Source organism: Oncorhynchus clarkii, chromosome 9, assembly GCF_045791955.1.
Source record: "Oncorhynchus clarkii lewisi isolate Uvic-CL-2024 chromosome 9, UVic_Ocla_1.0, whole genome shotgun sequence".
Taxonomy (NCBI): domain Eukaryota; kingdom Metazoa; phylum Chordata; class Actinopteri; order Salmoniformes; family Salmonidae; genus Oncorhynchus; species Oncorhynchus clarkii.
Window position 1 is genome coordinate 17887316 of NC_092155.1, and position 23684 is coordinate 17910999.

The following is a 23684-nucleotide window of genomic DNA, read 5'->3' on the forward strand; positions in this document are numbered from 1 at the left end:
GTTAGTCCATTCTTTATCACATGGTCTTTGTCAGGCAGTACTGTTGAGTCAACCATGGATTATCTGTCAGATTAGCGCATGTATTTTCCCTGTGTAGTATACGTGTAAGCATGCTATCCTGAATACTACGTTTGAGTGCCACCTGGACAAATTGTAACTGCAATAGAAAAGACCACTTAGTCAAACACACAAAAAGGAAAATATTTATTAATTACAACAAATACAGGAATGTTTTAAAAAAAAAACTTTTACAAGAAACACTTAATCTCTTAAGGGAAACATGTCCAATTTTAAGTGCAAATTGTTTGCTAGTGATAGATAAATACAAAAAAACGGGTTAAGCAGATCGATAAATCCCTTCTATGGCCTTGAAGCCAGTGTCATTGTTCCCCTCTAATCAGGAACTGATTTAGACCTGGGACATCAGGTGGGTGCAATTAATTATCAGGTAGAACAGAAAACCAGCAGGCTTCAGACCTCGTAGGGTAAGAGTTGAATACCTCTGGTCTATAAGCAAACAGTCAACATGGTCAGGGAATAATAAGAAAGCAGTAGTTTTGTATTCCTAGCCTGGCTCCAGATCTGTCAAATAATGGCTTGCCAATGACCATAGGTGTTGGCAAGAAAGCACAAACTGATCTGGGAACAGGCTATATTCTCCCTATGAGAATGTTACGGTACAGTGATCGTAGAACAGCAGGACTTCTGTTGCACCTGGGTGCTGTTCAGTAGCCACTAAATGGACATGTTCCAGGAGGTACTATCTGTACTTGTCCAATAAAATGCTGGCTTTCATTTTCTGTTGCAAAACGTTCTGATACAGTGTGCCCTAATGAACTTGGCCCAGGTCACCGACAGGTGTTCAAACTCTGGACCATACAGTAAATTCACCTGTTCTGTGTTGAAAGCCTTTACCAGCATTTTTGTGTGAGAGCTGGTCTGAGTAAATTAAAAGTAAAGTAAACAGCAACCCATATGATCTGGGTGTGCAGGAGTGAGAAAGGGTGGCGGAAAGAAGGAATGTTGAAAGGGTATGAATGTTTGCTGCATAGTTTCTTCCTCAGTTCGTGCTGTGAGGGGGAATGTTATGCGAAGCGCACACCTGCATCATGTGACATGAGTGACAGAGGAGATGAGAGTCCAGAGGGAAGCACTGGGAACCCGGCTGATCCGAGAGCTGCTTCCCACAATCCTGAGGAATCAAACGGACACAGAGAGAACATTAAATCTGATTCGAGTTCAGGTTTAATGCTTATTAAAATAAATACAGTACAAGCAGTGAGTCACTTCTTCATTTATGGTCCTGGCGACTTGCAGGGTTTTGTTTCCGCCCAGTACTAACACACCTGATTCAACCAATGATGCCCCTTGATTACTGTGGTTGAACCATGTGTGTTAGTGCTGGGTAAGAACAAATGCCTGCTCAGCCTGATTTAAGAGCCCGGGTACAGACCGACCACATTACATAGTTGTTAGCTGCTATTATTAGATGAAGGCCATCCTAACCTCACAGTGGTAGCACTCAAAGTGATAATCTTTGTTCATAGACACCACCCTGAGTATCTCCTCGCTGTCCTGTAACCCAAAACAGCAGCAGTGAGATTAGTCCGTGCATTACAATCACGTAGCGGTATGAAGTTGGTCAGAGCGGCATTGAGTTATGTCTCGATATAGGTTAACACACACAGAGCAAAGGAAACACAATGAGACTCACCTCAGCAGGTAAGATGGGTTGAAAACAGGCAGCACATTTAGGAGCGAACGTTCTACAGGACAACAAGAGTTCCAATATTAGAATATAACTACATATAGCCCTAGTAATGTACAAACTGGTCAACTGAATTGTATCCTCTGACCCTAAATAGCTTGACAATTAATTACAGTCTACTCTGTAGTATATCAAAGCCTCAGTCTGGCCTACTGGACACCCCGTCTGTAGTATATCAAAGCCTCAGTCTGGACTACTGGACACCCCGTCTGTAGTATATCAAAGCCTCAGTCTGGCCTACTGGACACCCCGTCTGTAGTATATCAAAGCCTCAGTCTGGCCTACTGGACACCCTGTCTTTAGTATATCAAAGCCTCGGTCTGGCCTACTGGACACCCCGTCTGTAGTATATCAAAGCCCAGTCTGGCCTACTGGACACCCCGTCTGTGGTATATCAAAGCCTCAGTCTGGCCTACTGGACACCCTGTCTTTAGTATATCAAAGCCTCAGTCTGGCCTACCGGACACCCCATCTATAGTATATCAAAGCCCCAGTCTGGCCTACTGGACACCCCGTCTGTAGTATATCAAAGCCTCCGTCTGGCCTACTGGACACCCCGTCTGTAGTATATCAAAGCCTCAGTCTGGCCTACTGGACACCCCGTCTCACCTATTGTAGTCGGAAACACAGTAGATGTTGCTGAGGTGGTCGACAGTGAAGGAGACTCCGTCCAGGGCTTTGGAACACACCACACAGCGGAAACAGCCAGGGTGGTAGGAGTTCCCCATCGCCTGGAGGATCTGCTGGACAAACAGGACCAAACAGTAGATAAGGGAAGGTCCCTTGACATTAAAATAAATTCAATTTAACGCACACACATTTAGATTCACAAATGAAACATTGGACATACAAGGACCCCCCAAAACCATTTAAACACACACACACCTGTTCCAGGATAAGGTGGCCACACACACTGCATTTCTCTGCTGCAGCCTGGAAGCCTGAGAACTGAGTATGGAGAGAAGAGAGAACATAGTTTTACATCATACCATAGAAAGCACCAGGGTTGGGGTCAATTCAGAAAGTAAACCAAATTCCAATTCCACATGCTCCTAATCGAAAAGCATTGAAGAGAATTGGAATGTCAGTGTACTTCCTTAATTGACCCCAACCCTGAAGAGCAACATGTAAAACTCCAGTAAGGAATTGATTAAAAATGTAATGCACTGATGTCTAGGAATTCTCTCTTTATGTAGTGTTGTGTATTTTTTGTGATGTGTGTTTTGTCCTATATTTTTAATCCCAGCCCCCGTCCCCGCAGGAGGCCTTTTGCCTTTTGGTAGGCCGTCACTGTAAATAAGAGTTTGTTCTCAACTGACTTGCCTAGTTAAAGGTTATATTTAAAAAGACACAAAGAATGCCACTGAGTGAGATAAAGACCTCGACCTCTTACCATGTAATCCTCTTTACAGTACACAGAGCCATTGACGTTGTAGAAGTCCTTGTTTCTCAGGGTGCGACCTGGGACAGATGGACAGACAATCCCAGGACAGTCACGCTAAGTTGATAGAGCTGTTTTCCTGACTATAAACTGCATATAGTGTATTGACGCAGTGTGTGTGTGTGTGTTCAACTCACCACAGGACACACAGGTGAAGCAGCGTGTGTGATAGAGGCTGTCCAGAGCCTGGCAAGCATTATCCGAGCCATACACACCTTTCCTACACTTCACACATGTACCTGCAATACAATCAACACAATCAACAACCATTACTCAACAAGACATGAGCCCAGATTCCTTCCGGATGAGGTCACTTCATCAAGAACATGTCTTGGTCTGCTGAGTCAAACAGCACAAGCCAAAGTCAACAACAAAAAATGCCTGGTACTTTTTCCTGGTCAGGTACATTTGACAAACCTAACTACTTAGAACATATCATTAGGCCTTTTAGATCATAATGAATAAGATTACATGGACAGAGGGAACCTGATCCTAGATCAGCACTCCTACTCTGAGATGCTTTGTGAATACAGGCCCAGGACTACGAATGGATCAGAAAACCAGTCAGTATTTTCCTCATGCACTAGGGAACCATTTCCTTTGCATAGAGTTGATTGTGCAAACCCAGTTTAATTAGCTGCCCGGGTGGCTGGTCTCAGACGATCTCACAGGCGAAGATGCCAGATGCGGAGGTCCTGGGCTGGTGTGGTTACATGTGGTCTGTGGTTGTGAGGCCAGTTGGACGTACTGCCAAATTATCTAAAACAACGTTGCAGGTGGCTTATGGCAGAGAAATGAACATTCAATCCTCTGAAAATAGCTCCGGTGGACATTCCTGCAGTCAGCATGCCAATTGCAAGCTCCCTCAAGACTTGAGCCATCTGTGGCATTGTGTGAAAAAACTGCACATTTTAGAGTGGCCTTTCATTGTCCTCAGCACAAGATGCACCTGTGTAATGATCGTGCTGTTTAATCAGCTTCTTGATATTCCACACCCGTTAGGTGTATCAATTATCTTGGAAAAGGAGAAATGCTCACTAACAGGAATGAAAACAAAATGTGTGCACAACATTTTAGAGAAATAAGCTTTTTGTGCATATGGAAAATGTCTGTGATCTTTTATTTCAGCTCATGAAACCAAAACTTTACATGTTGCTTTATACACTGCTCAAAAAAATAAAGGGAACACTTAAACAACACAATGTAACTCCAAGTCAATCACACTTCTGTGAAATCCAACTGTCCACTTAGGAAGCAACACTGATTGACAATAAATTTCACATGCTGTTGTGCAAATGGAATAGACAACAGGTGGAAATTTTAGGCAATTAGCAAGACACCCCCAATAAAGGAGTGGTTCTGCAGGTGATAACCACAGACCACTTCTCAGTTCCTATGCTTCCTGGCTGATGTTTTGGTCACTTTTGAATGCTGGCGGTGCTTTCACTCTAGTGGTAGCATGAGACGGAGTCTACAACCCACACAAGTGGCTCAGGTAGTGCAGCTCATCCAGGATGGCACATCAATGCGAGCTGTGGCAAGAAGGTTTGCTGTGTCTGTCAGCGTAGTGTCCAGAGCATGGAGGCACTACCAGGAGACAGGCCAGTACATCAGGAGACGTGGAGGAGGCCGTAGGAGGGCAACAACCCAGCAGCAGGACCGCTACCTCCGCCTTTGTGCAAGGAGGATCAGGAGGAGCACTGCCAGAGCCCTGCAAAATGACCTCAAGCAGGCCACAAATGTGCATGGGTCTGCTCAAACGGTCAGAAACAGACTCCATGGGGGTGGTATGTGGCCCGACGTCCACAGGTGGGGGTTGAGCTTACAGCCCAACACCGTGCAGGACGTTTGGCATTTGCCAGAGAACACCAAGATTGGCAAATTTGCCACTGGCACCCTGTGCTCTTCACAGATTAAAGCAGGTTCACACTGAGCACATGTGACAGACATGACAGTCTGGAGACGCCGTGGAGAACGTTCTGCTGCCTGCAACATCCTCCAGCATGACCGGTTTGGCGGTGGGTCAGTCATGGTGTGGGGTGGCATTTCTTTGGGGGGCCGCACAGCCCTCCATGTGCTCGGCAGAGGTAGCCTGACTGCCATTAGGTACCGAGATGAGATCCTCAGACCCCTTGTGAGACCATATGCTGGTGCGGTTGGCCCTGGGTTCCTCCTAATGCAAGACAATGCTAGACCTCATGTGGCTGGAGTGTGTCAGCAGTTCCTGCAAGAGGAAGGCATTGATGCTATGGACTGGCCCGCCCGTTCCCCAGACCTGAATCCAATTGAGCACATCTGGGACATCATGTCTCGCTCCATCCACCAACGCCACGTTGCACCACAGACTGTCCAGGAGTTAGCGGATGCTTTAGTCCAGGTCTGGGAGGAGATCCCTCAGGAGACCATCCGCCACCTCATCAGTAGCATGCCCAGGCGTTGGAGGGAGGTCATACAGGCACGTGGAGGCCACACACACTACTGAGCCTCATTTTGACTTGTTTTAAGGACATTACATCAAAGTTGGATCAGCCTGTAGTGTGGTTTTCCACTTTAATTTTGAGTGTGATTCCAAATCCAGACCTCCATGGGTTGATACATTTGATTTCCATTGATAATTTTTGTGTGATTTTGTTGTCAGCACATTCAACTATGTAAAGAAAAAAGTATTTAATAAGAATATTTCATTCATTCAGATCTAGGATGTGTTATTTTAGTGTTCCCTTTATTTTTTGAGCAGTGTACTTTTGTTTCAGTATATACTTGAACTTCTCTGCCGATTGTCCATGGAGTTGGTCCTTCAGTGGGTCGAAATTTTAGGAAAAATATCCACAGGAAAGTATTATTAAACAGACTTCAAAGCATGGGTCTCCGTGTGTGGCATTTACATGGACAAGACGTACATGCACGTGATGCATACATATTAACCACAGTCTTGCAGGTGTTTACATGGTTTTGCACATGTGCCAGGTAAATTAAATTTCAATGGCAGTACAGGAACTCTAAAAAGTCAGGTATATTATACTTTCCTGTGGTTATTTTGTCCCACTGAAGGACCAACTGCACTGACAACTGGTAGAGTAAGTTCAACTGGTATTTTATTCCAACATTCCAAGTTGTTGCAGTGCTTCGTTTCAGACTGTATCCAAGAAATTGATCACTAACCAGCTTTCCATCCAACCTTTCTATGCGAGTCCAGTACATGTCTGATAAAAAATGTAACGACAGGTGTGATGGAAACAGCAAAGATTGACCAAACAAAATACACTAGACAAGGTTGGATCTTTTTGTGTCTGTACAATGACTGGCGGTGGAAACACCTTTATGGGCAAATATTGATATAATAACCGTCATATCAAAGTAAACTTGGGAGTCACGCGGTGACATGTTGTGTGGTCCTCCCACTACGACTCGGGGAACAAGTTTATTAGACTACAGATGAAATAAGTTGAACTTCACAGGGTGGTGAAAGTACAAGGTGACGAACTTGATCCTCCCTTCCAATAAATATGGAGGGTCTCTCATTCTGGTGCCTAGTTAAATAAAAGAACGATTCTGGTTCCATGATGAGCGATACTGCCGTTTGACTAATAACAATCATCTAGTTTTTGTCCATAATAATCTCATCATGTAGGTAGCCTACCCTCACTGCATCTGCCAGCTGTTGGCTAGATCACATGCGTATAACACATTAACAATTTTTTGGTGACAAAACCATCAGTGGAGTTGAAAATGCAATGGAAAGCCATTTAACTAGTTTTCTTGGGTACATGGGAATTTAACTGCAAAAGTTATTTTTTCATGTGCACTACGTCATATCAGACTCAATTATCCGCAACAAGTCAATTTGATGGAAACATATCTGGTGGGAAATGTGCACATTGTTTTTATGCAGATTTTAGAATATTCACATTACATCTGTCGGCAACTGAACGGAAACCTAGCTAGTCTGACTTATTAGGCAACTCCTGGTCCTACTAAAAACACAGTATTTTCCCAGCCTCTGTCTGAGCTCCTGTAAAGGAGGAGTTCTTTGTAGTGTTAACAGCTCTGAGCCTAGCCGAGTTGACACAGTTCCCATCCCCCGAGGGCTCACATACCTGGGCAGAAGAAAAACAGGCTGCAGCACACCGCCCCTGCACACGCCAAGGCAGGGTGACACAAACCAGCACACGCATGACTCACGCCCTACAGACACACCCAGGGCCGGCTTACACATGCCCTTGGGCCCCCAACCCCCCCAAAAAACAGATTGCTTATGACGTGTTCATATGCTACGACAAAATGTGTAGAATTGCATGAAATTTGCTTTAAAACTGATTTTTCTCTCAGCCTCATCACTAAATGTTTAGAATAGCATTATAAAACTGCAAATTTTTTCTGCGCCTCATTATAAAATATGTTGAACTGCAGGAAGTTATTTTTTTAAGAAACTATAAGCTATAATAATTATATTTTGGGGGGCCCTGGAAATAGGTGCCCCGAATGGGGTAGTCCGGCCCTGCACACACCCACTATATTATTATGGCCTGGAGTCACTCCGAACACACAATACACACACACATCCTGCCACACTACACACATACGCAAGACATATACACACAGTGCTGGTCCAAAGCTGTAATCTTCTCTATGACTCATACTAATGGTCAGTGCTGTGTTCATCACTAACATGTCATTTGTGTCTGAACACTTCAGTTGAGCTAAGGTTTGCAGTTTAGTGTATGCATAGCTACCTTTCATCAGCCCTCTATGTGCAACGTCTTGGTCTGTGCTTAACCCAGCCTAAAACTGTTCTATACCAAGAGTCTCTTGGAGAATGTGATTCAGTGCTCTAAGTTGTGGCTGAGTGACTTTGTTGCACAGAGACTCTTTGGTGCGTGTATAAATGCATGTCAGCTATGATAATTCCTCCTCATTTGTTTTTCTCTGCGTCTCTCTTCTCCTTTCTGTCTGATGTGCCCAGCCTAGCAGCTCTACTTGTCTGGATAGGCCTCTGACTTAGCTAGCTCCCTGAGGGCCAAACGTTTCTCTTTCCCTTTGCTTGTGTGATAGCTAGGCCGCCCTACAAGTTCATGCAGGTCTCGAGACACGATCCATCCAATTTTCTCTCTTTCATCTATCAAAATCTGACTATCCATCTATTCACCCATCCAATCCTTTCATAAAAAATGTAAAAAGACATGCACGCGACACTAACAAAACAAAGTGATAAAGATGACAGCGATGAAGAGGTTTGATGATCTCACCAAAGAACTCCTGCCGATTCTCGGACGACGGCTCCCTCCTTGTTCCCGGCTCCTCCTGGGCTTTGATTGGTCTGGAAGCCGTAGCCGTATTGATGAGTGTTGCCAGCTTGGCGAGGGCATTGATTGGAGGATTGACCTGTTCTTTAAGCATCAGCCCACCCATGTGTAGCCCCTCACCCTCCAGCGCTGCATCTCTTAGCAACAGGCGTGTCAGCTCCTCCTGGTAGTGAGTACCCGGGAGGTCAGAGTAGCGCGTCCGCTCCCCGGCAGCACCCATGCCAGTCTCTTCTCCTTGGGCTGCCCCTGCTCCCTTCTCATCCCACCACTCGGGCCCAGCCCGGTAACAGGCAGCCGCCGGGCTCCCCAACGCAGGTGGGTAGGAGTGCCGGCCATCCTGAACCCCTGCTCCTCCAGGTGAGACCCCGTCCAGGTAGTCCTGCCAGCCTCCAGCCCCAGAGGGCGTCCCGGCCCTGCTTGAGACTGTGTATCCCTGTCCGCTGGTGGAGCCCCCTGTGTGCAGGGAGAACTGCAGCTGCTGTGCCATGGTGGAGGAGGCTGAGTAGCGCGTGTCATAGCCCAGGCTGATTCCACTGGTGCGGTTGCTGCTACAGCGGCTGCCCATAGGGCTCCCTCCCCCTCCACCGCTGGCTGTACTGGAGGCAAAGCTGGACCTGGGACTGACCAGCACCGACTCCTGTAGGCTGAAGGAGGAGCAGGGGCTCAGTGCTGGGCCTGGGGGGAAGAAGAACCCTCCTCCTCCACCCATCTCAGAGGGCCGGTGTGGGGAGTGAGAGAGCGAGGCCGGTCTGGTGCTCTCCCAGAGTTCCCCTCCCGTGCTCAGCCTGTTGTAGAACATCGCCTCCTGCAGGGAGAGGCGTTTGTGACGCTCAGGCTCGGGAAGGTAGTGTGGCTCAGCCATGGCCCCACTGCGGGGAGCAGAGCCATAACCCGAGGAGGGGACGGGGTACGCCGGAGGGGGGCCAGAGGAGTGGGACAGAGGAGGCTGGGAGAGGAGCTGCTGGCGTCGGACCAGCTGCTGGAGCTCCAGAGAGTAGCGGCGCTGGTTCAGAGAGGCCTTGGACCCAGCTGGATCACAGTCCCCCAGGCCTGACTCACGCCTCATCTGGATGTCAACGCCCTCCCCCAGGTAGTAGGAGGCACGCTGCTGGGTCGACCGGCGCCGTAGGGGGGCGAGAGTCGAGGGAGAGTAGGGTTGATGTTCGCAGTCAGTAGGTTGGGGGATGATGGAGGTTGAGAGGTGCTGGGTAGAGGAGACTCTTTCTCCCAATCCCTTCCCGCTACTAGCCAGCCCACACGCCTCCGTTGAAGTTGGAGAGGTGAGAGAGAACTGACCAGGTCTTGAAGGTGAGGAAGTGGCAGTGTTCTGGCTTGGTGGTAGTCCACTACTGTTGTTCCCATTGCTGTTGTTGACCAACTCATTTTTCTTTTTAGAACTGGCAAATTTCACACTTCCTGAGTCAGTCAGTTTCAACTTCTCCAATAACTTAGTTCCAAGTCGGTCCATCGTAATGTCTAACCTGGTCGTCTAAAACTCTGAATAATCAAGTAAAAAGAAATGCTGTTAATGAACCACTATGGTATAAGTTAACGTTCTCAATAAATACAGCGTGTGAGTTGGAAACAAATTAAGTCTCAAGTATGTCTACAGTACAGTTGAAATACAGTAGTTGAATGACAGAGACCCTGCAATAGTATTGCAAAAACCAACAAATAAGCCCCAAATGAGAACAACCAACAGACAGACAGACAGGCTATATGTACACAGACAATAAATAAAAACAGACGTTAAATAAGACGATTAAGACATTTTGGGAGGATCACATGACGACGTAATCATGTTTGAACAACGGTGTTCACAGTCATCTTGTCTTGGCTGTGGAGACTACAGGCAGAGAGGTAGATGGTAACGCATGTGAATCCATCGAGTTAGAAGTGGAATACTTCTAATGTTGAAAATAAAAACAAAGAAATAGGGCTAATTAGGACAGGTTCAATAAGTTGAAGTTGTTGGTCTCGTATGATTCTAGGTGGCTCCACACCTGCATTAGTGTGAACGAATGGTCCTTTACATTAGGCTAGACTTGTTGCCTAGCGGTCACGGAAAGACGAGTTGCGTTTCTGCTATGTGTTGTTTCGCACGCAGCTGGCACCAGTATAACTTTTATACTCTTGTTTGTGAGATATATTCCCCGTTACAATGTTTTTTAAAGGCAAATGTAGTCCAGTGTGTGAAGTTATCCTTTCTTCAGGATGTTCCAGAGCAAAAGCTTTTTTGAAAAATCACTCGTCGCGCTCGTGGGGTCCAGTGGAAGGAGGAAAATAAGTCCGTTTTTGTAGTAAATGTTGCCTGTCTAAACTTTTCTATTCACTTTTTTTTATGACATTAAAACGATATTGAAAAGGGAGAAGAAAAGAAAAAAAACAGATGATCAAAAAGCGGACTGAAAGAAAACATAAACCATTCGATGTTTCGAGAATGCGTTACGCTATCATTCCCGTTTTTAAATCATTTTACTCCAAAAATTCAGCGAACACATTTGAGAACGGGACGCATGGTGCCGTTAACTCTACTGACCATTGCCAAACCATGTTCACAGGAGAAAAAAAAGTCTACAATTAATCCACTCCGTGAATGTATCACATAGCTCCACCAACTTGGTTTCTTTCTTCCCCAAAATGCCTTACCTCCCCCTCTCGTTCCTTTATCAGCCACTGGCTCGTTGCTTTTCCTTAACGCCGGAACACCTTTCTGACAGCAATCGCGGATGGATAACATCCCACCACATCTCGTAATTCATACGCAGTCCACTAGTTTGGGGAGACACCAAAAGACATAAACTGTATTTTTCTTAATTATGATCTGTAAAACGAATTAGAGGGTATACTTTTTATTCAATTAGGTGCTTATAAAATATGAATACATGTGGGATTGTGGATAAAGAGCATATATGTTATACTCAAGTACAATCTTTACGTAGGACGTACATCATTGTGTTCTCACATTTTTCACATGGGTGGGTACTGATTTATTACACAATTATGACCTCTCTTAAATACCTCCCAGTCTCAGGTATGTTAATTGCCCCAGGCCTTATCAACAGCACACCTATATGTTGTGCCCTAAGGCAAAAAGCTATATCAAAGGGTCCGTTGCTTGTTTCCAATTCCTGACACAGTTGAAATATGGTTTTGGTAGGCCTACGTGCCTAGAATAACATGGTTCAAATGGCAGTAGACCTATTTAGGGGACTACTTTATTATGCTCCCAGTCTGTGGAATGTGTGGAAGAACATTCTCTAGTGACACGGTTCTGAGATTTTTCCGGAGTGAATGTGTTCTCCAAGGACGATACAAAGTAAATATCTCGCTATTATTTCAGTGCCTTTTTGCTTGCTACTGCCATACGCTTCAATGCACTCTGTTTCGTTTTGGTGACGTTAACCCTAACATGAATCAAATATTTATGAAACCATTTGTTTGTACTTCGGGTAGGCTCATTTAGCCTACCCCGAAGCCCCCCTGCTCGCTCCCTAGTCTTTCATTGCCCTTAACGGTAGCCTAAAATGAAACGCGCGACCGTCGGTGTGTGCCTGGCTGCCTCTCCCCTCCCCGCTATGCTTCCTTGAGTTGACTGGAGCATTCACTGAAGGCGAGTGAGGACTTGTCTGTAAAGTTTAACAGAAAAAATACTTCATGGCTTACTCAGTATAGAAAGAGCAGCTGGAGCATGGGAGAAGATGGTTCAAAATCATGGCTTATCAACTTTGTGGGACAAAACGTTATATGATGACAAACTCAAATGGTGTATGTGTGTTTGTGTGTGCAATTAATACTTTAAAAATAATTCAAGTGTACTACATACAATTAACTACTTTTTGGGGGGGATAGTAACATTTTAAGAAAGTGTGTAATTTTACGATGATAAAATAAGACTACACCACAACCAATTCATACTTCAAACCCTTATCTGGCTAAATTGTATTTTGTAAATGTATCATCATTATAACCTGAAGTCCAGCTCATCATTGGCTACTGTAACATAACGTGATTAATTAACAGTGTTACAATATAACACACGTTGCTGCATGTTGCTACTTGGTTTCAACTCCACAATTTATTTGGCGTATTTTGACCACCATCTAGTGGTATATATAGTTCTTACATAAAAATCCAAAATGGCGGCGCCCTTAAGGACATTGTGCTGTACAGGTGAGGTTATTTACAAGTCAATTACTTATCATTTTCATAAGATCTAATGGTAATTTTCTGCTGTAAATATGAATATCATTCGGCTCCCAGTTTACAATCTTTTTTTAAATGTTTATATGTTGAGCTAGACAGATCGCTAGGTTTGATAAAATGTTTAGGCAACTAGCTAACGTTAGCTAGCAAAGCAAAAAAAAACTAGAGAGCCTAAATGAACTGAATTCCTGATGGTCTGTTTTCAGCTTTGAGGCATTCCAGTCGTTGTTTTACTACGACGTGTGGGACACAGGCTGGAATCAAGTGGAGGACCGAGTAAGTTCTAAACGACACAGACAAACAACTGTCAGAACAAAATGAGACACACACACACACACAATTGTAGCGATTACAGCTCTATTTTGATATGCTTTGTTTTTTACAATTTCACATGGGTTTTTCCATAGAAATGGTCTGGCCCGCAGTGGAACAGAGTATGGCCCCATGACAGATCTCCCTGACTGGTCCTTTGCAGGCAAGTTCACATGTAGGAGCATGCATTTTTAGGTTGTTTTCACATATTGTCCTATTTAAAATAACTGCTCTCAGTCCTCTTTAAAGTGAACTCCTAGAAGAAAAAAAAACAACAACAATAACGTATCTTTTGTATTCACACTGCCCTTGCCTTTTGAATGAGGACTCAACTATTTTGGCAGTTCACTTCACTTTGTGGTCCTAGTCCTCTTTGCATTCAAGTTGCTAGAAAGGAACCACAATATTTTTGCAACATTCACTCAATGCACTCTGGGTTATTACAAAGTTAAGGACAAGCCATTCTCAGCAGAACGTGTTATCGGACCGCTAGATACTTGCAAGTCAAATGCTCCTTTAAGTCGCTCTGGAGACAGCAGAGAGCGCACGCCTGCATTCACATTAACAAGGCCGGAGTGGAGAAGGTGAAAAGCTTCAAGTTCCTCGACATACACATCCCTGACAATCTGAAATGGTCCACCCACACAAACAGTGTGATGAAAAGGCGCAACAAAACGCTTCACCATCTGGCGGAGGAATCTGGGTTTGGCAGATGCCAGGAAAACGCTACCACTGTAGCAACTAATGTTTGGTGGAGGAGGAATAATGGTCTGGTGCTGTTTTTGATGATTCGGACTAGGCCCCTTAGTTCCAGTGAGGGGAAATCTGAATGGTACAGCAAACAATGACTTTCTAGGCGATTGTGTGCTTTCAACTTTGTGGCAACAGTTTGGGGATGTCCCTTCCTGTTTCAGCATGACAATGACCCCTTGCACAAAGTGAGGTCCATGCAGAAATTATTTGTCAAGATTAGTGTGGAAGAACATGGCTGGCCTGCACAGAGCCCTGACCTCAACCCCATTGAACACCTTTGGGATGAATTGGAACGCTGATTGCAAGTCAGGCCTGATCGTCCAACATCAGTGCCCGACCTCACTAATGCTCTTGTGACTGAATGGAAGCAAGGCCCCGTTGCAATGTTTCAACATCTAGTGGAAAGCTTTCCCAGAAGAGTGTTAGCTTTTATAGCAGCAAAGGGGGGACCAACTCCAAATTAACGCCCATAATTTTGGAATGAGATGTTCGACAAGCCGGTGTACATACTTTTGGGTATGTATCTCACACACTCCGGACTCCGACGTTGGTCATCCTAATATAATGTGTGTTTTGTTGTGTGAGATATTACTTCACTGTTGAAGCTAGGAACACAAGCATTTCACTACACCTGTAATAACATCTGCTAAATAGGTGTATGCAAACAAGAACATTTGAAACTTTTTTTGGGGGGGATTGTCTGCTAAATTACTCAAATGAAACTATTGGTCACGTACACAGATTTGCAGATGTTATCGCAGGTGCGGCGAAATGTTTGGGTTTCTAGCTTCAACAGTGCAGTAACACCTAGCAATAAAACACACATAATATCAGAACGGGCAATGTCAGAGATCAGTGTGTGTATATATTACACATAGTACCAGTCAATCAAAAGTTTGGACACACCTACTCATTTAAGGGTTTTTCTTCATTTTTACTGTTTTCTACATTGTAGAATAATAGTGAAGACATCAAAACTATGAAATAACACTGCTGTCCATCCCAAACCTTCTCGATTGGGTTGATGTTGGGGGATTGTGGAGGCCAGGTCATCTGATGCAGCACTCCATCACTCCTTTTTGATCAAATAGCCCTTACACAGCCTGGAGGTGTGTTGGGTCATTGTCCTGTTGAAAAACAAACGATAGACCCACTAAGCGCAAACCAGATGGGATGGCGTATCGCTGCAGAATGCTGTGGTAACCATGCTGGTTAAGTGTGCCTGGAATTCTAAATATATGACTGATGGTGTCACCAGCAAAGCACCCCCACACCATCACACCTCCTCCTCCATGCTTCACGGTGGGAACCACACATGCACATTTGTTTACCTACTCTGCATCTCACAAAGACATGGAGGTTGGAACCAAAAGTCTCAAATTTGGACTCATTAGACCAAAGGACAGATTTCCACCGGTCTAATGTCCATTGCTCGTGTTTCTTGGCCCAAGCAAGTCTCTTCTTATTATTTGTGTCCTTTAGTGGTTTCTTTGCAGCAATTCGACCATGAAGAACTGATTCAGGCAGTCTCCTCTGAAAAGTTGATGTTGAGATGTGTCTGATACTTGAACTCTGTGAAGCATTTATTTGAGCTGCAATTTCTGAGGCTGGTAACTCTAATGAACTTATCCTCTGCAGCAGAGGTAACTCTAGGTCTTCCATTCCTGTGGCGGTCCTCATGAGAGCCAGTTTCATCATAGAGCTTGATGGTTTTTGCGACTGCACTTGAAGAAACTTTCAAAGTTCTTGAAATGTTCCGGATTGACTGACCTTCATGTCTTAAAGTAATGATAGACTGTCATTTCTCTTTGCTTATATGAGCTCTTCCTGACATAATATGGACTTTACCAAATAGGGCTATCTTTTGAATACCAACCCTACCTTGTCACAACACAACTGATGGGCTCAATGCATTAAGGAAAGAAATTGCAAAAATTAAATTTTAACAAGGCACACCTGTTAATTGACATGCATTCCAGGTGACTACCTCATGAAGCTGGTTGAGAGAATGCCAAGAGTGCACAAAGATGTCATCAAGGCTAAGGGTGGCTACTTTGAAGAATCTCATTTAAATATATTTTGATTTATTTGTTTAACACTTTTTGGGTTACTACATGATTCCACATGTGTTATTTTATAGTTTTGATGTCTTCACTATTCTACGATGTAGAAAATAGTCAAAATAAAGAGAACCTGGAATCAGTAGGTTTGTCCAAACTTTTGACTGGTACTGTATAGTTATAATGTATACAAACATATAATGGTGTTTAAAGACAGTATATGAATAGAAAATGTGTGTACAGCAGTGGTTATATACTACTGCTGGTAATCTGAATAATCCTTCCAAATTTGGTTAAGTAGTGAAGGTTTAGTGTGCCCCAAAAAATGCACAGCTCCCTAATGAGAGAACCTCTATTTTGAAGTCTTTTAATAAAAAATGTATTGATGCAGGCAGATTATTTGATAGGGTTACCCCATGTGAAATTACCTGACACTCCCGAGTTCTCCTTCTCGCCCTTCTCTGTCTGTTCCCCGAAGGCAATTGATGATGAAAAAGAAAGAGTTCCCCTGGATGATCTAGACCCTCACCTACTGCAATTAGATGCAGACATCATTGCTCTCCCTTTAACTTTAACATGCATCTTTAATATCACCCTAGAATGTAATGAAAGTCCCAGGTTGTGGAAATCAGCATTTGGCCTACCTCTTTCGAAAGGAGGTGATCCCCCGCTACTGAATAGGCTCATAGCTAACTTGTCTATTCTGACAAAGGTATTGGAGTGCCTAGTCAGTAAGAAGCTTAAGGCATACCTCCAGTAAAACAATATTTTGAGTGGTATGAAATCGGCTTTCAGGTCAAGCCACAGCACTGTCACAGCAACACTGAATGATGTTCACTGTGCCCTGGATAGGAAGCGGCATTGTGTATATGTATTCAGACTTGTCAAAGGCATTTGACACTGGATCATACTGTCTTGGTGCAGAGATTGAGGTGTGTTGGGACTACTGGTCATGCTCTGGAGTGGTTTGTGAACTGTCAAATAGAACCCAGTGTGTTAAGGCAGATGGTCCTACGTCGTAGAGCTGCGCTCAGGTGTGCCTCAAGGATCAACTTTAGCTCCCCTGTGGTTTATTATCTAGATCAAGGGGTAGGCAACTCTGGTCCTGGAGTGCTGCAGCCACTTCATGTTTTTGATTTAACCAACCTGGAAAACCAGGTGTGTTGAATTGAGGCTATCACTGAGCTGATATATGTACTTAAATAGCTCAGTAGTGGTGCCTAGTTGAGACAAAATCATGCAGTACATTTTGGAAGCCAATAGATTGCATTTAGTTAAAAGATGATACCAATAATATTTACAAGTTAATATTATGTAACAGAATAAATAGCAGAATAATAACTGCAGATTAAATAATGCTTTAATTGAAAATTGTACTCCCAATGTAGGTTACTGCCCCTTTAAAAGCTAGGACTGATTTTGTACCCTATGTTGTGATTTTCACCATTATGTTGTCTTCTCTCACTATTCAAACCCCACAATCAATAAACAGTTTATGAAGCTCTCTTAGCCTATAGTCACATATTGCAAACAAATATTCTGAACTAAAAACTCTACAGATATTTGGAATTTCTATGCATCCTTGACAATTGTTAATCAATATCCCAAAACAGCATTTTTTTTCCACGAACATGCACATCATAATCTTCCTCCTTTTTGTGGCACCTTTGGGTTTATTGCAGGGCAAACGGTGTTGCAGTAGTGTGGTGTGGGAATAATGACAAGCGAATTTTGGAAGCTTTGTGTTTACATTGCCCTAAAAATGGGAACCGGACTGCAGAATTCAAGCAAACCAAATTCAGACCACCTCTCAAGATCGTCTCACTTCGGGGGCTCTTCTGAGGGGTCCGAGTTTCTTTGGAGTGTTCACACTGCCCAAAAAATATTAACGAACCACACTAAGTTCCCCAAAATTGGCTGAAAGGGACCAAGTGCGAAAACAGCCTCTTGTGTAGTCTTAACATTCTGTATACTCCCCTTATCGTAAGGGTAAAAAATTACCCGCATTTAAAATCCGTGGACCCCACTTGTTTTTATTACAACACACCTGTCATAATTGTTTCCTTTACTAAAGTAGAGGATTATTATTGCTAAAGGTACTGCATAAGTGTAAACATTACTTTTTTCGTAAGAGATGGCACTTGTATAGCCTAAGAAACTAGTCAATGTGCAGAAAGTAGTTTTTAATTGCATTTTGTTGAAGGGAAACTAACAGTCTTGAACTTTTTTGGCAACATAGTGATATATACTGTACAATGAGGAATTCAACTTCAAAATACTAGTCTTCTCCCATTTTTTTTAAACCATTGCCCCCACCCACAAGGTGTATAAACAATAAAATAAGATGACCAATACAAAACCAAAAATGTGAAGAACATAAATCAATCGACTTTAATTAGCACATGTATGTGTGCATGGACTTTGCAGATGTATTTCTCACATGTACAGCAGATAGTATTTGGTTTACAGTCCTTCTTTTGGGAGCAGAATTGGCATCTCCTCCTCTTGCCTGCTGCAGCCTCAGGTGGATCTGGACAAAATTCAGCCCCCTGAACAACTTTCACAAGCGCTGCTGTGCGGGGGAGGCGCTCCCTTCCTTGAATGTGTGGGGTTACAAGTGCCTTTCCCAGCTGCTCCAGGCACACCCTCCTCTTGTTCCGCTTATTAGGCATCCAAGTAGGATTGATATTGTTCCATATTACGAAAGCATTGTATGAGGACACATCAATGATGTTATGGAAGATGACCAGGGGCCAGTGGGCAGTCATCCTCCTGCAGCTGTAAGTTCCAATCGCCTTGTCCAGGTTGTCCAAGCCTCCTTTGATGTGGTTGTAGTCCAGGATGATGGCTCTTCCTGTCCTCACGAACAACGATCTCAGCCGTTTTGTGAAGTGTGCTCAGGAGGACCACATTCTTGTTCCTCTTTGGGAGGTAAGAAACTAGAGTGGTGGTGGGGGTGAAGACAAACTTTTATGAGAATGCCTCTCTCCCCCTTGTTGTGAGGAATGCAGGGGGGGGGGGGGTCAGACTTGTTCTTTGTAACTGTGTTAACCATGATGATCTTCCTCTTCAGGAGCTGCTGGCTGAGTTCATAAGAGGTGAAGAAATTGTCACACGTGACATTGTGCCCCCTCAGTCCAGCTGTCACATCAAGTACAACCCGTATCCCCTGGTTCTTCCCCGGGTCTCCACTGGTCGGCTTCCCTGTGTAGACTTGCATCTTCTATGCGTAGCTGGATTGTGCGTCACAGGCCAACTATATCTTGATGCCATACTTTGCTGGCTTGCTGGGCATATACTGCCAGAAAGGACCGTGACCTTTTGACAAAATAGATTGTTTTCTGTGATACTGATAGTAATCACATAAATCAATGATATTACAGCAATACATAATACAATTAAAATGAAAATCACTTACATTACAGATATGAAAACAAAAATGTACCTCTGAATGGAACCAGTTGCTCAATCTCTTACTTCAGGCCCAGAGTTGTAGAGGTATGACAGACGCCCCACCCACTTCTCCCAGACCTCTCTTATGGCAGCCAGTTTGTCTCTCACAAGTCCTGCAGGTCTTGACTCACGGTTATTAAATCGTAGCATTCTTGAGAAAGTGTGAAAGACTTTCAGTGGCATCGTGGCACGGAAAATCGCCCTTCCACTCTCTGCATCCCAGAGACTACATGTAGCCTCGCCTCAGGACCTGTAAACACCCGCTAAGATTATCAGCCCTATGTTGGCACGCAGGTCAATCTCATCCATCCTTTTCCAGTTGTCTCCATATTTACAGAAACCCTCTGTCGTGTCTTTGGCTATGCCGGATTAAGTGATATGACATGCTATTCTATAAAATAATTTCTCCGTAATTAATATTACCCGATTTAGCTAATCATGTAAATGTAATTAACTAGAGAGTCGGGGCACCACAAATATTTATAGAGCTGTTATCTTCCGAATAAACTCTTAAAGACCTAATAATATTTTACATCAATAGAAGTCGATATTTATCGTCACCTTAATTCAGTCTCATCTGAAAGTTGTAAATTCTTGTTAGCCAGGGTTCATGAAGATAACCAAGTTGAATCCGCAATACAAAATTGAGTTTCATTATTTAATTACTAAATACCAAACTAATCACAAGAATTACATATACACAGAATTAATCATACCTTGTTTACAAATTATGTCATAAAGGGGCGGCAGGGTAGCCTAGTGGTTAGGCGGAAGGTTGCAAGTTCAAACCCCTGAGCTGACAAGGTACAAATCTGTCGTTCTGCCCCTGAACAGGCAGTTAACCCACTGTTCCTAGGCCGTCATTGAAAATAAGAATTTGTTCTTTACTGACTTGCCTGGTTAAATAAAGATGAAATAAAAGGAAAATGTCCCTAGCGGGTGGAAAAGGGCTGGGTTTGAGTGAAAGAGCGGGAAGACTGAGGACCAAAGGAAGAACCTGTGCTATCGTAAATACAGTATATTATGCATTCTAAATTACCGCTTCGGTAGGTTGGTGGTAGATGGAAGGCCGTGTTGCCAAACCGATTCCTTTGTCCTTTTGAAGAATGTCTCTGGTGGTCAATTGAATACGTTGTAGTAACGTTGTTGTGTGATAGACGGGATACTCTGTCTGTTCCTTCCTAACCCTCGTTTGCAGCTGCTGTTGCTAACTCAACGGCTAGGAGGTATCACTGCTGTAGTGAATAAGAGTTCAAAGTTCATACCATTCACAACTAAAGCTCACGCTGATGTTGGCTTCGTTCTGTAGTTATTATCTGAACCATTCTGACGTCCTCACGTCGTCCTCACTTCCTCGGAACAGGAGTTTACATTTTCGTCAAGGCTTTATATAGTGGAGCGAGAAGGGTGTGTCTGAAAAGTTTTATAACCCATGTCTCTTCAAAGGGGCGGGCCACTGATTGAGCAGAGCCTTAACCTTATGAAAACCCAAATCTCTCATTTGGAAGCTAAAATTACGTTTCATCTCTTCACCAATCATTTTATATTCAAACATTTCAATTGAACAACAATTCCATGTGAATCCGATAACTCTGATGTGTAGACTTTCCACTGTAGAGTTTGTCATCCTGTCATTGATGAGAATGTCCCAGATGACAAACAAACTGACATCATATTCATTAAGTACCACCGCATATGTTCAATTGGTCGGATTACCAGAATATAGTTAATTTCCCCCCACCTTCTGATGTTCCCAGAATCTCTATGTTAACCAAGGGGTTTTCAAATTTCACATCAGTAGGGTAGAGAGAGGAAAAAGGGGGGAAGAGGTATTTAGGACTGTCATAAACCTACCCCCAGGCCAATGTCATGACACCTCCAAATGTGCATCTCCAGGATGATTTTTTTCGATGGCTGGTGTGATGAACATGTACAATGTTGAGGTGATGTCCTGTTCAACTGCATGCCTTGTGGGCCCTGGGGTCGTCCTTAAGACATTTTGTGCTGCCATCCTGCCCTGGTTGTCATTTGGTGGCAAGGACCATGTTATTTTGCTGTTCTTTGACAAAAATGTCTCTCTTTCAGCTTGGGGGAATTTCTTCATCTGAAGATGATACATTGTGCTCTGGGTTGTATTCTTCTCCATCTTCTTCAGATTCCTCTTCTAAATCATTGTGCTCTTGTTTCTCCTTGGACAACTGAAAAATCAGATCTATGACCTTTTGGGCACTGAAACGTGCACTCATGGCTTCAGCAATGAGATCATTTAGGGGGTTTTCTCTGCTGTTAAATATAGTGGTGGGTCATTTTTGACCCTTAAGACAACACAAGGGTTAATGTGTCAGGTACCTAATGTATGGCTGTTCAATGGAGCTGATTGATGCTCTGTGTGTGTGTGTGTGTGTGTGTGGTTGGGAATATGATTTAGGCCTACATGATATGATTGATTGTATTTGTGTTTTACACACAGATGGCCGGCCTGCACCCCCCCTGAAAGGACAGCTGAGGAGAAAGCAGGAGAGAGAGACGTTAGCAGTCAGTATCTTATGTTAACCTTCTATATTACCTCCATAAAGTTGAATATTTAATTTCAATACAGTTCACTTATGATGTCCTTTCCACCTCCTTTATATTTCTTCTCCTTTTCACTTCCTCATCTTCTTTTCTCATCTTTTTCTCGGTCTCCTCCAGAGACGTGTAGTGAATCTCAGCTTGGAGGTGGATAAGGGGATGGAGGTGTGGAGGGAGAAACAGGAAGAAGCCAAAAGAATGCAGGAACGCAATAAATCTCTTCTGCTTAAACCCAAAGGAAACCTTTTATTGAAGAAAAATAAGTAATCATCACATTTTCTGTTCTAGCCCACTTGAGTTATTGACAAAATGGAGGAGATTTGCGCAGTTGGTGTATGGCATTGTCTTTCCATTTATGTTTGTGCTTATTTAGCCCTTTTCAATGTTTTCTGAAATTAAACTTGAATGTAAATCCACTGCCTACTGTTAATCTACTGTCTTACTTGTTCTTGAACTTCTGTATGAAAATATATTAGGAACATGCCCTTTCCCTTATTACTGTGGCTTGGTTATTAACAATAGTTTGAGTAATATATTTATTTCCCTACTCCATGTCCTCCTTTCCCCACTAGAATGCAGCATTTTACCAGTTTAGGTCAATAGCAGTGCTTCGCCGCCATTTTGTCTCCAGCAGTCTCTAGTCTAGAGCAGTGGTTCCCAACCAGGGGTACTAGGACTCCTGGGGGTACTTGGCCTATCCACAAGGGGGGCACTTGAGAAGACTCACGAGGCCATAGTCCTACTGGTAAAATGCACATGAGGGGGTACTTCAGGGGTACTCCGGGTAGAATAAAATTCAGTTGGTGGTACAGTAACTAAAGGGTTGGGAACCACTGGTCTAGAGGGAGTGCTGTGGGGGCTGGTGAAAAGAGGAAGGGGTTGTCAGACAGAAACGTGACGTTGTGCAGCTGTGTGTTTTTGTATCTTCACATCACATGTAGGCCTAAGCTATGAGCGGCTGCTCCGTTTAACTAGACACAACGTTTTAGAGTTAATGTGTTAGAATGTTGATACACTGTTTTAGGGTTAATGTGATAGGAACTAATGTTAAAATATGAATATGTGGTATTACTTCGGGTAGCCTGCCTTCAGACTGCCCTCTTGCCACTTGGCGGTGTTGTAAAAAGTTCCATTGTGGGTGTGAATCAGTCTCCTAATGAAGTGCAGTGTAAGGCTGCAATCAAAGTGTGCATTCCTGTGTAGCCTACTGTAGGTGACACTTTAGACACAGGGAAAGTGTGTTATGAGACTGTGTGCCACGCTGCTGTCTGGTAAGATGATTAAGAGGCTGTTCCTGAAGAAATGGAAGTTTAACCATCTCTGAAGTGATCCCAACGGCATCTACCCGTGTTAAACCTCTGCTTTGTGTGTGCCACTCTAACACAGTTTCCCAGTTCACGTCCCACCAATGCTTCTCTTATACAATAGACTAGAAGCTAGGCTAAGCTAAGCTAAGTGATACGAAGTCCAGTTCTAATTTCATGTTTTTTCTTGCTCTTTCTGTCACAAGCGTATGGTAATTTTGAGTACTAAAGGGGTACCTTAGACTGCCCTCATTAACCTTGAGCTCACTTTGTATATGTAGCGTCAGCTGTAATTTAGAGTGACTTTGACTAACCAACAGTCTGTGTTTACAAAGTGAGGTAAGGCACTTAAGCTCCCAGTCTCTCTCTCTCGCTCTCTCACACAACCTTTCTACCTCTCCTCCCTCATTCTCTCCTCCCCCTCCCTATTTCTCTCCCTCCCTCTTTTTCTCTCCATCTCCCTCCCTTTCATCTCTCTTTATCTCTCCCTCATCTATCTTTTTCTCGCCCTCC

At 43.7% G+C, this 23684-nt stretch overlaps 2 protein-coding genes across 3 annotated transcripts; one reads left to right on the plus strand and one right to left on the minus strand.

The window, feature by feature from the left end:
* Window positions 1-187: 187 nt before the first annotated feature.
* LOC139416019 (LIM domain-containing protein ajuba-like) lies at window positions 188-11218 on the minus strand. 2 transcript variants are annotated; one of them, XM_071164256.1, is made up of 8 exons: window positions 8456-11218; window positions 3347-3448; window positions 3162-3229; window positions 2654-2716; window positions 2378-2508; window positions 1715-1766; window positions 1507-1575; window positions 188-1192 (listed from the first exon to the last, which is right to left on the minus strand). In XM_071164256.1, exons 1-8 carry the CDS (start codon window positions 9978-9980, stop codon window positions 1061-1063), a joined length of 2142 nt encoding a protein of 713 aa, XP_071020357.1. In that variant the 5' UTR covers window positions 9981-11218; the 3' UTR covers window positions 188-1060. The 2 variants fall into 2 exon arrangements, with proteins under 2 accessions (XP_071020357.1, XP_071020355.1); XM_071164254.1 differs by having other exon boundaries at window positions 2378-2511; window positions 8456-11188.
* Window positions 11219-11774: 556 nt separating this feature from the next.
* LOC139417133 (mitochondrial ribosomal protein L52) lies at window positions 11775-22284 on the plus strand. Its single transcript, XM_071166380.1, has 5 exons — window positions 11775-12685; window positions 12925-12994; window positions 13126-13193; window positions 21767-21831; window positions 21988-22284. Exons 1-5 carry the CDS (start codon window positions 12652-12654, stop codon window positions 22132-22134), a joined length of 384 nt encoding a protein of 127 aa, XP_071022481.1. The 5' UTR covers window positions 11775-12651; the 3' UTR covers window positions 22135-22284.
* Window positions 22285-23684: the final 1400 nt, after the last annotated feature.